This window comes from Uloborus diversus, chromosome 9 (genome assembly GCF_026930045.1).
Source record: "Uloborus diversus isolate 005 chromosome 9, Udiv.v.3.1, whole genome shotgun sequence".
In the NCBI taxonomy this organism is placed as follows: domain Eukaryota; kingdom Metazoa; phylum Arthropoda; class Arachnida; order Araneae; family Uloboridae; genus Uloborus; species Uloborus diversus.
In genome coordinates, this window is record NC_072739.1 from 146272336 (window position 1) to 146288617 (window position 16282).

The 16282-nt window shown below is 34.2% G+C and overlaps 1 protein-coding gene across 1 annotated transcript in view; it reads left to right on the forward strand.

Annotated features, from left to right (window-relative positions):
- LOC129230550 (cationic amino acid transporter 2-like) overlaps positions 1–16282 on the forward strand; it is a 121988-nt gene that overhangs the window by 83563 nt on the left and 22143 nt on the right. The window contains exon 4 of the mRNA XM_054864954.1: positions 10853–10990. Within this exon, the coding sequence (XP_054720929.1) occupies positions 10853–10990 (138 nt within the window). The remainder of the gene's footprint in view (positions 1–10852; positions 10991–16282) is intronic.

The window sequence follows — 16282 nt, forward strand, 5'->3', positions numbered from 1 at the left end:
TAGGGTGTCCCAAAATTAACGCAAGGGGGGATTTGAATTTGCCGCCATTTTTGCAATAAATTGTGGGCAATCTTGAAAAAAGAACAATTTGGCAGCTGAGGGTCTAGGGTTATTACAAATGGAGCGTTTTCGATTCTATAATGCGTTTTCATTATCGAACAATTATTTGAAAAATAATGAAAGTTTGGGCGGGTCAAGCAGTTTACTGTTATTGGCGCTCGATATCGCAATTAGGTAATGCGCAGGTGGTTGTGGTATTGCTGACATAGACGTTTGACTTCAAATAACCCCATAGGGAGAAGTCTAATGATGTAAAATGACACGATCTGGGGTACAATTCATATCGCCGAAACGAGAGAGTACACGAACAGGAAATTCCTTATGCAGTGATTGAATTGTTTCGCTGGCTGTATAATAGCATAACACTCCATTTTTACTAACCCTAAACTCCCAGCTGTCAAATTGTTCTTCTTCCGTGGCTGCCAACAATTCACAGCAACAATTGTAGCAAATTCAAATCTTGCGTTAATTTTGGGACACCCTTTATATGTATGAGGATTTGCCTTCTCAATTATTTTTCAGGCACAATTTAGGTATTTCAATTACCCCCATAAATACTGTATTCTGGGGTAATACTGTAATAGGTCTTTTACACAAATTCAGAGCATTTGAAATTTAATATATGCATGATATTTTCCTTTTAAATGATGGAGGAAATTTCGAAGGATAGAAAATTTGGAGTATTCAACCGCTACAATCAAAATAGGTGGTTCTCATGCAAAATACGTGCCACAGATTGGGTATTGGTGTAGGCGTCTTAAGCTTCTAAATTGTTTGAGTGTCGAGTGATTACAGTTGAACCATGAAGGAATTGGAATCCTTTCAGCGGCCAAATGAGACGATTCAATCGGAATGAATCTAGCAGGAGACTAAAGAAAATAGCTATGGGATTTTGATGCACTCGTTTTAGAATGTCACTGGGGGGCCTTTATTAATTTATTGCATTCTCTAAGTTGAAACATGGTCTCACTACAGTGGTGGTCAAAATTATAAGACAAAAAAAAAATCCTCGGATCTTGGCTGCATTTGGTCGGAAAGTTTACGACTGGAAACTAATGGTAAAACAAACCTATTTTTAAGTATATTCAGTGTTTTCCATCTCCAGCTCAGTCACTTTCCTATGCCGAGCTGATGAGTGCTAATAAGCACAAAACTGCAGTCCTCGGCTGGAAATGACGGAGCTGGCGATGTATTTCATGCATTTTTCAGTACTTTTATTCGAAATACATAGAAATTTCGTATTTATTCAATGAAGTTTTAGTTTATACATCCTTGTTATTTGGACAAAATTATACGGACAAAAAGATTTGTGTGTTGTAGAAAACAAAATTTGCCTGTTTTTTGCTCTGCACAGCACTACATTACAATATAATTATGCCCAGTAAACAGTTAAGGACGTCACATTCTATTTTTACAGTCATGACGTTAGCTATGAAACTTAAAGAATTTGAGAAAACGAAAGTGGTTGCTTGAAAAACTTCAGGACTTGCTGTACGTCAAATAGCAACGGATCTGAATAGATAAAGATCGGTTATTTAGAGCAATCTCAAAAACCGCGGCTAATATGGACCATAAAGACGAACAGGTAGGTAGGAAATCGTCTGTTTCTGTTCTGTGAAACACATGCTAATCAGACGAGCTTGCTCCAAAAAACAAACATCAAGACATATTAGATGGGATTCAAGTTACAATCAGGGCTGCGGAGTCGGAAGGAAAATGACCGACTCCGACTCCTGGATTTTGAAACCTCCGACTCCGACTCCGGATTTTTTTAATTGTATTTTTTCAACTTCATATCTCCCTTCAGGGGAGGGGGGGGGAAACCTCTAAACAGAGTTTGAAATATTAATTCTTTTTTATGAAATTTTCGAATTTTGTTTTTTATTGTAAACCCAAGACGAATACAACGTTAGAAATTCAATTTAAAAATCAAATTTTCCAATAGTTACGAGTTAAAAAGTGAGATGACTTAAAAATCCCTTTTAAAAAATTTGAAAATTATTATCTGTAATTTGCCCCTTTTAATGTTTAACAAATAGATATTGATCAAATCGTGTGCTTTCAATTTTTGAAAGCTGTATCTTGAGAGAAAAAAAGCTTTTTTTTTCTAAATCCAAGTTCTTGAGAGGGGGTGGTTTCTCCCGGGTGACACTCATCTGGTAGATGACAGATGGGTGTATTATTGTTATCAATTTAGACCCAAAGTTAATTTCAGAGTTTATAAAAAATATAAATATTTTAATTTTGAAAGTTTTCGCGAATATATTCTAAATTATATTTCATCAATAAAATTTCAACGAAAATAGGGCACATATACGTCAGGAGCTAATTTTACACAAAATGCGTCGGTATACAAATTTGTGCGAATAGCTTTTACAATATCTATATTTCTACTTCGCTAAGTTTTTAATATAAATTTTATTGGCTGCTTTAGAATTAACCTTAATATGAAGACTTTAAGATTAACTGCAATTATTAAGTGTTGTAATCAAGAAATCATTTACACTTATTTTGTTCCATACTTTTAAGTGAGAACCAAGCTTATAGAAATAGCCTTATTAAAGAAAAAAAAACATTAGATTATTTCATCGAATCTTTTGGATTCGATGAAATAATCTTCGCCAGAACTTCTTTAAATTTGCCGATCACCCTTAAACGTTTCAACCCAACGCTACGGGCCTCGACTTACTAATTTGTTACGTTTCTTTTACTATTTTATAACTGAGATCGAACAAAACACTATATTTCTATTTTCATTTGAAAGTGATTACTTGAAAATGCTAGGCAACAAAACCGTTTCCTGACAGTTGCTATTAGTTAAGTTAAAAAGCAAGCAAACTAGGGGACGGCTACAGAAAGTTCGGTAAGCACTCAAGCTAGCTGATTGCCACAATGACAGTTGTTTTCTCATTAGTATCTTTTTATACATGTAATCGAACCAATTGGTAGTCAGTTTTAAAAAAATGCAAGGAGAGTCAGTGAAAAGGAAAGAAAAAAAGAAGCCCGGAGTCGGCATGTTTTCTAACGACTCCGACTCCAACTCCTTTAAACACAAAATCAGTCCGACTCCACAGCCCTGTTTACAATGCAGTTCTCGAACAACATGTTTTACAAAAAAAAAAAAAGAAAAAGTTTCATGGAGTGAAACTAATGTCACGACCATAGAGTAAAGAAATTACATAGAGAGGCCCCGCTATACTAAGGAACTGAAGCCGGAAGTTGCACCGCTATATATCCTAAGATCCTTAGTTTCTTGCTAAGTATCTTGAGATACATCTTGGTCCAAAACATTCCATTACTGAATCTCAATTGGTTGTTAATTTAAACTTAGATATTAATGCAAGTTTATGAAGCACGTTTTTGAAATTGCATTAAAACATGAATTAAAATGCAAACCAATCCGCTATCTACTTGATTCGGTCTCTTTGCGAGATAGGTGAAAACTATTCTCGCGAAGCGATCATGTTATCATAACCTCGCTTATCATTGCACTGATGTATCCCATAATTCCGGCCAGTCCAATTTCATCTAATTTTTACCACTCGCAACTCCAGCACTCGAATACGCTTCCTTGTGATGATTTACAAAATTAAAGAAAAAGGTAAAACATTCCGTTCCACGTGTGTCTGTTGGTAAACATAGGCAGTTTGTGAGTATTTATAGACGTACCTTTGATGAGAGGAAATCATTGTTTTTTTTTTTTTTTCATGTTCGACCTACCAGCTGACCCACCGCGTTACGTCAGCTGACTTTGTATTTTCCTTTGAGATATTGTCTTAACTATAATTTGATAAAGTTTCAACCGGAAGGAAATGATTGACTTTATTTTTTATTTTTTTTACATGGTTAGGAGGCTACCATCGCCCATCCCACCCACAGACACGCAGCTGACTTTCACGAGACGTTTTGATACCATTCTCTGATGCCTCTCACCAATTATCATTCGAGAGGAAATGATTGACCAAATGTGTAGCTAGGGCCGTGGTAGCCCGATCGGTAGAGTGTCGGATTCGGGGCCGGAGGATCCTGAGTTCGAACCACGATGGTCGAAGACCCACCATCGTCATTAAAGGGGACTGGGCAACGTTAAATATGCTCGTGGTCTCAATGTCCTCCAAGTGAAACGATACCTCTGGGGGTGCTAGCACCAGGTAGCTATTAGCTCCTGGTCTAGTTCTAAATTCTCATTAACTGTTCGATCCGGTGATGGTGCTGCCATCTATCGGTATAAAAAAAATAAAGGAGGCAAGGCACTTAGTATGCAGTCCTCGACATAAATACAGTTGTAGTCAGTTGTGATTCGGAATCGAAATGTGTAGCTGGCTCCCGGACTATTCCTTTGTGTGTCGGAGGTTAACACCAACAATTTTATCTCTTTCTCGTGGATCTGGAGTTGAAACATTGAAATTCTGATTCATTTTACTCCAACTGATCCTACTAGTTTAATTTAATTGATAAGCGAACTATTTTTTCATTTTAATAGAACTTTTAGTCTTGTTTAATATCTTATTTTATTCAAAAACAGAAAAATTAATTTTAAATTCCAGTCAAATTGTTTTTGGCAAGGTTTGGCAAACTGTTGATCATTGATCAAAAGAAATGGGCCCCCGGCTGTTGATCCTTCTATTCTGCTTTTGAATATATGATTTGTCTTATGTGTATATCGGTTATAAAACTATTTCAGTGGTGCAGTTACTCAGATATAATAACATTCTAAACTACTGGGCTTATATTTTTTTTCTTTTTAGTTTTTTGGTTTTTACGCAGTCGGGTTTGTTGTTTTTATTTAATAACAATTTTTTTATTATCTCTTTTGCAAGAAAAAAAAAATACAGATTTTGCAACGTTAAAAAGGGACCACGTTCGGTAGAATCGACGTTCGCGGTAATCGGTGTCATCTGAGAAATATCAGATCTAAGGGGTAGCGCACGAAAGTTCCACAGCATTTTCTTTGATCTAGTGTAGAAATGGCTAATGTTCTGCATAGTCTGCACAGTAGCTTGACCTACAGTCAATTACCAATACTTGGGATATTATGCCGAATTTAGTTTAAAGAGCTGGTACACCTGTCAGTATTTCACCAGTAAGAAATAAATGGTATTACGAAATAAATCAATAGTTATGTACCTTTTGAGGCTATGAGAGCTAAACTTTGATGCTTTAGCTTTGTGGGTTAGTTTAATGATTTTGAAAATTTTGGGAAAATATGCAACTTTTACGCATGGAAATAACTTTGGTTACCAATGCCAATTGAGCAGCATTAGTTTGAATTTGTTTCACACTTCATTTCGGTTATGTGCCTGTGCCTTATTTGGGCTAATTCGTTTCTACTTAACTAATTAAGTTTACCTAACTCATTCAAAAAAGTTGAGAAATTGCAAATACGCTCCAAACTTGGGACACTGTTCCAAGTTAGGGTATTAAGGCATAAAAAGTGTCTACAAGAAATGTTGTAGAAATAAAGTGAATAATTGTGTTAAGAAAAAAATATAGATTCAAAACTTTTAAAAAATGATGACTATTCTGATAACAGTAAATGTGTCATACAGTAACAAGACAGGAATTTTGTCATTTAAAAACTAGTATGTTGTGGCCATCACGAAACTTTCTTCTATATTTTTCCTTTTTCTGATCCCTCCCCATGCTTGACGAGGAAGCAATATTCCTAACAAAAAACAAAATTACACATGCAAAAACTTGACGACCATCCCAATGTCTGAATTATTGTAAAAACAAAACAAAGAGCGAAAATTGAAAGTTACTTTAAAAACCTTACTTGAATTAATTACAAATATTTTATTTGTTAACAAACATAAGATGGCAACTGTTCAAAATTTTAAATCATTGAGATAATATTTCCTATCATTTCCATACAATTAAAATCACGAGAAATACGCAGACGACAATCTATTACGATTTATCTTTCTTATTGTTGCATTAATAAAAATATTTTTATTCGCAAAAAAAAAAAAAAATCAACACCTCTTGGAGCGATCGGCGTCAAAATAGAACCAAAGCCTGTTTACATATGGATTCACATATATTCCAAATTTCAACCAGAACGTAGTATTACTTCTTGAGATAGGGCACTCAAAATGGAAAAAAAGAACGGGTGATTGCGCTACCCCCCTTTTAGCTGTTGACACAAAAATAAAATCAGTTCTTATACCCACTAAGGGCTACTTGCCGATAAATTTTTCTTTCATTCCGTTCATTATTTCTTGAGATACAGCAGTCACAATTGACGACAAAAAACGTTCTACAGCTCAACCCCCGTTTGAGTTATTGACACCAAAATTGAATCAGCACCTGTTTCTGTTAATACCAACTTCTGGACCAAATTTTGTTTGATTCCGCCAGTTACTTCCTGAGGAATAGCAAGCACGCGTAACTCGAAAAACGTCCCATTGCTCCACCCCCCTTGGAGGAATTCGCGCCAAAAACTAATGGGCACAAGTTCACATAGGGGCACATATGTGTACTAAATTTCGTTCGATTTCATGCGGTAGTTTTTGTTGTAGAGCGGCCACAAAAAACACACACAGACGTGGTCACACACAGACGTGACACACATACATACACACACACACCCAGACAGACAGACATTTTCCAAAAATGGTCGAAATGGACTCAGCACACCTCAAAACGTTCGAATCCGTCAAAATTCGAAATTCGAAAATTTGCACGAATCCAATACTTTCTTCTATATATTAGATATAGAAGAAAGTAAAAATGAAATTTATTGATGAGCAAAAGACGTTTTGCCAACATAGTTATATGTTATTTTGTAGTAAGTTACCGCCCTAAAGCCAGGGCTAAGGCAGAAATACTTAAAATACACCGCCAGCTCAGTTATTTCACTGTAATAACTGAGCTGGCGGTTTATTTTAAGTAGTTATATGTTAGTTCTATTAATGGAAATGAGTCTTAAAGTATAGTTGAGACTAACTTATTTGTTGTGAATTTTACGTATTATGAAGGAATGAAAATAAATGTGAAAAGATGTGAAATAATTAACATGGAAAGCTAAAAATAAGCTGCATTCAGAATTATTTGGGTTCACAATTGCCTTTATGCTGCTAAATATAGAGGGAAAGGTGGAAATATTACATTCAAAAGAATTAAGATGGCTAGGGATACGTTCAATAATTTTAGGGATATACATTTTAAAGTCTTTGAACACTTACAAGATTATATTATTTCTATCTAATGATATTTTTTTCTTTATTGAGTTGTAAAATAAGCTTCTTTAAAATGATAATTGGTGCCGCAAAGGATTATCTATTGCTGCATACATGAAAGAAAGATCAAAATGTTAAGAGTCCCAAGTTAGGGAGAGAGGTCCTTAACTTGAGGCAATGAACATTTTTTTCGTTCTATTTTTAAAGGAACATATCTACACATCGATACTTTGTCTTGAGGTGAAGTACTAACACCCTAAAAATAGAATACTTCGTTCAAATAAAACATATAATTAATGTGCTACTAAAGGTAAAAGTTCAAAACTGTCCCAAGTATGGGCCTTAACTGTACCCTTATCGAGTTTTCTAATGAGTCAAAGAAAAACACGTTGGTACAGGATTGTTAATCAAAAATGGTCCAATCATAGGGTTGTGGTTATTTAAAATTTCAAAAAAAAATGATTTATTCTGCAGATTTTCTGCAAGTATCTTCAAACTAACGAAACGATTTTGCATAAATATGCAACCTCTCTGTTGATTTCTTGCACAGTTCAGCTATAGAATTTTCAGTATAAATAAAAAAGACAGTTTAATCACATTAAGGGGTCTAAGGATCTTTAACCTTCAAAATTTTCGACCTTCCAGAAAAAATATATATGTTATGCATACTTTAATTCTGAACAATTTGATACGTTATTTATTACCATACACAAACAACTTTTCAAGTTATCGTAAAAAAGCGTAACCTCTCCCCATAGAGATTTATGCTAACAGCAGCTCTTTAAGCGTCTTTTTTTTCAGGTGCCGGTTTCTTCGCTTTTCTCGTTTTGCGCGCATATCTCAAAAAGTTTCTTATATATCTCCGTAAAACTTTTGATGTTTGTTTATCTAGTTTATACTTATGACTTGAACTTAAATTTGTTTATTTTTTTAATTATTTTTTTTTTAATTTTATAAGTTAATAACGAAATGTTCCAAAATTTTGTGCAAAAATTTTTTTTTTTACATATTAACTTGATTTTAAGTAAAAATTTAGGTTCAGATCATAAAAATGTACCAGACAAACATGCATAAATAGTTTTACGAAAATATATATAAAACTTTCTGAAATATCATGAGCGCAAAACGAGAAAACCGAAGAAACTGGAATCTGAGAAAAAGAGGCTTAAACAGCTGCTGTTAACATTAATCACTAGGGGGAAAGTTTACGCATTTTTACGATAACTTGAAAAGTTTTTGGCGTATGGTAATAAATAAATTATCAAATTGTTCAAAATTAAATTTTGCATAACGTATATTTTTCCAAGAAAATCGAAAATTTTGTAGGTTAAAGGTCCTAAGACCCCTTAAAAGAAAATAATTATTTCGAGGTCTTAAAAGAAATGGTACATGTAACTCTAAGTCGGACGACATATTTCAGTTTCTTAATCGCCCACCGAAAATTTCTGGTTACGAATGGCAACATGACAACCGGAAATTGTCCGCGCTCCTTTCACGTGACAGTTTCAATTATGAATCATTCATGTTTCACACGAGAGGATCTGTGTTAAATTGAGAAAAATGCTCTGAAACATTCTGAGACATTCCTTGAATGTGACTCGATTTTCGTAGTAACCATATAAACATATAAGTTTTAACTTATCTCAATTTCGCAAGAAAAATCAGAAGACGAAGTATCGGATCTTTTCTGCTAACAACGTTATTTCTGAATGCTGTTTTAAAACTTTGATGTAACTTTCATCATTAAAAATGTGTATTATTTTCCAATTTCGCAAACTTTGAAGATTTCGCCGCATGAAAGAATCAGGACATATACAGAACAATTGCCATTTACAATTATCTCCCCGCTATCATTTCCTTGATAACTTTATCTCTGGTTTCTCAACTAAGATATTTGCCTCAACAAATTGATTTGTTCGAAGAATGTAATAATTGTTTTTTAAGAAAATTGTTGTAGTATACTTACATACTTACGATATCTTTTTCAGATTTAAAAATTTAATTATTTTTGATCATTAAATTTTTCCGATAATTATTGTGTGATCAAAATATGTTCAGATTGTGCTGAAGGCAATTCACAACTCCAATAAACTATAGAGGGCGCCGCAGCCACTGTCTAATGGCGGATGAAAAAGGTAAAACAAACAAATTCCGTAACTTATAACTTGCTTTGACGCTTAGTGAATGACAGTAATTTTTCATCGTGTTTGTGGGAAGCTTTCTTTTCTATTCTTCTGAAATTACGTTACACCATAAACTGTCTAAAGCCTGTAATGTACCCCAAAGAAAACACGTAGAAGGAATGTTTTACCTTTTTCTTTAGTATTGTTAATCACCACAAGGTAGCGTATTCGAGCTCTGGAGTTGCGAATAGGGACGCTTAGAATTTAATTTATTTTTCGGTGGGGGAAAGGATTTTCAATTCTCCAAATGAATCTCCGAATTTTACCGAAAGATGGAATAATACAAGCAAGCACATTGCACACTATCAACATCTACATCTAAGAAGAAGAAAAAATAGATATCATTAAAATTTGTCTTTTTAAAATTGCAGTATTTTGATGCACTTAACATATTTTGCAGAATCGTCAAACAAAAGTTGCTGAATAAGGCAATTTTTGGGAGGTCACAGGAACCTCTCATCGGGGTGCGCGATATAACGTGACAACTAAAACTGAGTTAAAATAAAGCTCTTTTAGGGCCTGATCACATTCGATGGGATTCGTTTCTTCCGCAATCGCAAAAAGTCTTTAACTGCGTGAAATCAAGTAATAGAAAAGAAAATGGCGCAATCACTAATCAAATGACGAGGAATTTTCACTTAACTCCATGGAAATTGGGTAATCGATTCTTGTATAGCAAATATCACTGTAGGGAAAACATCTTGAAATGAGCATTGAACTGTCACAAAGACAAGAAAAGAGCCCTTTTGGAACATTCAATATCAGTCAAAAAATGAAGCACAATATCCTGCAAACAAAATTTCAACTTTCCACCGTTATAATCATTTTTGAGTTACGAAAGAGACGTATAATACGCACACGCTAATTAGATGTTCGGTTGTCTGTACATGCATTTGCACGTACGATCGAAGCTAAAAAGCTTTCTAAAATTGATTCAGATCATGAGCATTGAGCACCCATATGCAAAATTTTAAGGAAGAAATTTTCCCCCTTGTTTATCAGAATATTTTCCCTCATAGAATCCGATTTCAGTACAGATTAGAGATATTTAAATTTGACATTTTTAATAACTTATTCATTAATGGCTGGAAAAGAAATTTTTTACTTTTTTGCAAAGGAAAAAGCATTAAAAGCAAGGAAGTTCTCATTTCTAAAGGGGGCTTGAGCCCCCACTTGCCCCCTGTATGGGCGCCCTTGATTCTGATTAGATTAAGTTAGAAATTTAAATTGAAATTGAAATTTGATTGGGAAATTTTTTGTGATTCCAAAACTTTTCCGTGCATGCCTTCATAGCATAATGTGGACTTAATCCAAATTAAGACTACATTTTATTAAAAACACTAGTTTATGAGATTAGTTAATAAATAGAAAAAGATTTTGATTTCTTGGAGAATTTTTTTTCCCCTTCTCATGTTTGTTTCTTTTCAGGTTTTGTGCTCGTTGAATAATTTGCTGGTAATCGTCAATCTCCTGGTAATATCCGGTGTAGTTTTAGTCGGAATCTTCAGCATGGATTCTGAGAACTGGATTGCCGGCACTGGATTTTTTCCTGGTGGAATCAGTGGGGTGAGTTTAAGGCTTTAAAACTACAATTTGAATTATTAACAGATTTAGGGCTCGCTAGCGTGATGTTCTTGCGATGCAACAGCTTTACCCTAGACCATTGACGGTTCTAACGTAATCCAATTGCAGAGCTAACGAGCGTTAGTGAAATAACAATAGGGAAGTTGCAACCTATTAAATGTTCATATTTTGACTATTGGATATTGTTAATTGACCCTGAAAACTAAAAAATTCACCATCGCCGAATTTTAAAACACCGTGATTGATTTTTAATGAATTTTTAAAAATCCAAGCGCAAAAGTGCGCTTTTCTGAAACGTCACGAGCTTACGTCACAGGGCACTAATGGGCAGCCTTCCGCCGAAGATCCCTTGTTTTCGCTACGGACATTTTGAGCTCGCTGATATTTTTATTATTTAGAAATTCAATAATCCTTTTGAATACACTATGGAGGCCGGATTCGTGAAAGCACAATCTAAATAATCTTCCTCAAGTAACATCAATGATGATATTCGAATATTTCCGAGAGGTTGAGAGGTTTAATATTCCAGAAACGCGAGGAGTTAGATGCGAGGAGATATGCCTTTTACGTTTCGTCTTCGAAGTCAACTTCGAAGCACGTCCTTCGGCTTCTCCCGTATCGGAAGAGCGCATGACGTCACTTCCTATGCCATTTGACGTCACAAGCGCTTGAACTTTAAAAATTAATTTTAAAAAAAACTACTTATCGTATCGCAAAAATTTTTTCACCGATGATGTTCATACATGTTACTCTATCATATAAAAATAAAATTGAAAAATCGAAAACTTCCCTATTCACTTACGTAAAGCGCATCACTTCTGCGATTGCACTACGTTAGAAAAAGTCTCTCCAAATCTTTCATTGAAATCAATGCACTTCAGATTGAAATCGATTCACCTGAAACCTTTTTTCATGCCATTATAAGCACACTTACAGTGCGGCTCTGTTTAGTTTAGCTCTGACCTCGACCAGTGGGAGGGGCCATCCGAAATTTTTGAACAAACTCCCCAGGGCCGAATTTAGCTCCATGCCGCCTCTAGGCAAATTCGAAATCTGCCGCCCTTCCCCCCCCCCTAAAGAAGAAAAATATCCTTGACTCAAAAAAACGAAAAAAAAGTGTTACCCAGATTTAAACTGTCAAACTTATGAAGAAATGATGGCGTTTCACATTCTGAGGCGCCCCGATGAAATGATCACAGTGATCTCCCAAGAACATTTTTATTCGGCAAATTTTGCTGACGATTCGGCAAATACCATGATTGAAAAACATTTGACTTTCATAAGATGTGTGAAAGTAATCATCAATAAATTACAAGAAAAAATTGTCTCTGTGGAAAATGAAAGAATGCTAATATTTTACTTTCAAGAAATTTACATTCAAAAAATGTGTATTCTAATAGCAAATTTGCCGCCCTTGAAAAGTTTGCCGTCCTAGGAAACTGCCTACTCTGTCTATTAGGAAATTAGGCCCTGATAACTCCCCAGAAATTTTACTACAATGAAGTTTTAAAAACTTAATTTTCGGGGCATCGAAACATTAGGTGAGGAGGTGGATTTAGAAATCTCCCTCAAAAAAGTTTCAAAATTTAAATTTCCGAGCAATTTTTGAAAATTAGGAAACTAAAAACGCATTTTGTCTATTTTTGATGATGTACGGAGAAAGGTCAGCTTTCGGGCGCTGGCCCCAAAATACTTTTTAAAAATAAAGCTTAGAAACCAAAATATTCTGTTATTATACATTGAGAAGTTAGAAGAGGAGGGGTTCTCTTCTAGCTCTTCAGCTGTCCAGCCTAAAAATACACCTTTAGGTAATGTTTGCTTACATTAAAGGAAGTGTGAAGGTGCTTAGAATCCTTCCTTCCGGGAAGTATTTTGCCTTTGAGGCTCCAAAAATTCGATTTTTAACTATATTTATACATATTTTAGAAAGGGATGGAAGATTCGTGAGCTCTTCTAAAAACCTCCTTTTAAAACTATCATCACGATATAAAATAGGGAGAGAGGGGGTCCTATCAAAACTCGTTTGTAATTAAAGTCCCAAAAAAATCATTTAAGTTCCTTTTAAGCAAGTTAAGTAATAAGGACTGGATAAGCTAGTTTCAATTGACATTTTTTCCAAATAAAAGACTTAAAATGCAATTTTTTGCTACATATCAAGGCATTTGTGAAAGGGCATGGGAAAAGGGGTTCTCCTCCTAGTTTCGAAATTAAAGCCATAAAAACGAAAATTTAGGCTCTCTTTGGTTTTGTGAACAATAGGTAAACTCTGAGAACAGAAGCATTTAGAGATGGTCCAAGTATCTGTAGTTAGAATCAAGAAATGATGTAAAAGATGAAGAAAAATTTTGGAAATAAAAGTTTTGTTTTGAGGATAGGAATATAGTTTATCTCCCAATTAAGACCTATACTTCTTTTTCAGTAAAATACATGTGTTCAATTTTGTTATATATATTCTCATAATATTTTTTTTTCTTTTTTTTCCTTAAAAAAATTCTTACAAACACAAGGCTTTGGGAGGGGCCATGGCCCCCATGGCCCCCCTCTAGATCCGCCCCTGACCTCGACAATGTTTACATGTTTTTGAGGAGTTTAGAGGAAAACGGACTCGTTATTTGTGTGGATTTGAGTTGGAATCATTTTACAAAATTGCTGCGAAAGTAATCCAAGTCAACGCAGTATCAATTATCCTTCCCTATTACCCCAAAGAGAGATAAACATTGTCAAGGTAATAGCTCAAATAACCAGACCCGTTCCATCTTACTAAATAAAAGTGTATTGAGACGTAGCTTAAGTAGTTAATTACACAAAATTCTAAACTTCTAACAAATGTTCATAATATTCGGTGTAGAAATCTAATCTGAAGTGTTTCTCAAAAATGAAGTAAGCTAATTGAAGTCCTATTATGGCTACGTTTCTTTAGCCTGGTGGTGAGAAAAAATGTAGCAAGCACTATATTTGATTTGGGTAAGTGCGAAAAATATCAATCCTTTCATTAGCAATGCGGAATGCATTAGATAATGAGAATTCAACTAACATGTATGATATTGCACTATAGGAGAAACGCATGCAGTATATTGTATCATAAAACTAAATGATGAATTATGTTTCAGAATAATCTGAATTCATGTATTATTTCATAGCATATGAATAACTAATGCACACTGAAATTGCTTTAAGTACTTTCATGATTCATAATTTTGGTCTTGGAGTGGGGAAATTACTACCGACTACGTTGATGAAATTAATCAGCGAATTTCATTAATTATTGAACCTTGAGTTTATGTGTATAATATATATTTGTATTTTACACATTAATTTAATACACCAACATCAACATTTCACTCCTAATAGACGTTAAATGAATGTTATTGCATTTACGATCCCGACTCCTTACGAAAAGTATTCGTGAGCATGCAATTAAATCGGCGTTTCACGAAAACAATTATATCTTTCCACACAAAATGGATTCTACGGGCACGTTTTTCTGATAATACATCATTCAACTTGAAGTTGATAAGATAGCTTAAGAGAAGATAAAGCTGTTAGCTTACGCAAACGAAATGCTTTTCAACATCTTCAACTACAAGAAAGATAAAATATTGTTATCACTTAAAGTGACTTTTTATCCAAACTTATTTGCGTTTCGTATTTAAATTATAAACTGCTTTTGTAAAATATTTTTGGTACCAGACCATAAAAAATATCCAGCGAGAATAATAACTCAAGAGGAACCTATGCAGTTAAAAATCGTTAGTTCGATGGATGATTTTTACTGAATTGGCAAAAACATTCTTTATGAGATTTGAAAAAGATTCAAGTGCTTTATTTTTGGATTTAAAAGAATTTTAAGTAAAATGGCTGCTTGAAAACAAGTGTTTTACCGTAAGCACTTAACGCATTTGCCGCGCGCTATTTTATTTCTAATGCCCGTTCGAGATTCAATCTCGCAAAAATAGATACATTAAAAAGTAGGTTATAAGTAACATTTTTCCCACAAATGTCACCGTTGTGCAGCATTTTTCGTGAATAAATCATGTAGTGCAATTTGATCATTAGGAATAAGCTTGTTAATGAATCTTTATTATAAAACTGTTGCTTGTTGTGGAAAAGGCAATTTATCCATTTTCAATGAGATTTTAGCCTTCTCACGTTTCTAAGTATGACATTTGATTTAACTTGATTTTATATTTTGAAATTCAAAATACACGTGTTATCAAATCGTTTACACTTTGAAAAATAACTATCGCCTCACCCTCCGTTCCCTTGTCCCCCCTCTTCCTCCCCACGTAATTGAAATTGCAAAAACTGAAACTGTACCTATAAATTCATTTTCTGACAAAAAAAATCGATCATTTTTTACCAGTTTTTCGGAAAAAAATCGTGTCTGAAAAGGGAGAATATTTTTTTTAATGTATAATTTTTAGTATAGTTAAGAGTCAGTCAGGCAGGTCAGATACATGCCGTTTTTGATTTCACTAAAAGTTTTACAGTGGTTTCTTTGAATGATTTTAGAAAACACATATTTTTCCTTTTCTTCCAAAAAAAATTTTTGTAACCCGCAAAAATTCCGAAAGTTGGTCCCAACTTAGGATTTTCCTCAAATCGACATTTTTTAATATTCAATTATCTCTGCGCATTGAGCATCAGCAAAAGTAATCTTTATGATTACAACATGATATTTAGTGCCTCAAATGAAATATATCGTACATTTTATGGCTGACTTTCAGGGGACCATGGCAGGGGTGGCTAAACTGTGCCGAAGAAAGTGAAAATGTGTCATGTTTGGGCATCCTGATTCCATGCACTGAGGTTCAACCATAGTTTTTGCGAACAATTTGTGTAGTGATATATATAAATTATTAAATAGGATCATTAAATTTCATGGTTAATGTTCACTGCTGCGAAAAAATAGCAGTTTTGTCATCAAAATATAATAAAAAGTGTACTTTTTACTGGCCTGTATCTCAATGCACTGAGGGTCAGTATAAAATTTACTGCCTGCATTTCAAGCTAGAGTATGTATTTTCACAATGAAGTGACAGAACTATGGGCAAATTCTTTTCAAGAACACAATACGTATTTCAAAACAGTAAAATGAACTAACATATCCGGGTTTAAACTTTCCTCCAGGGACTTCCAGACACTATGTAAACAACTAGTATGATCGAAAATTTACCATAAAAGAGTTATAGACTTGCAAATAGACTGATGATGCTTACTCGCATACTTTATACTATAACTGGAAGCAAAGTGAAAAAAAAAAAAAAAAAAACG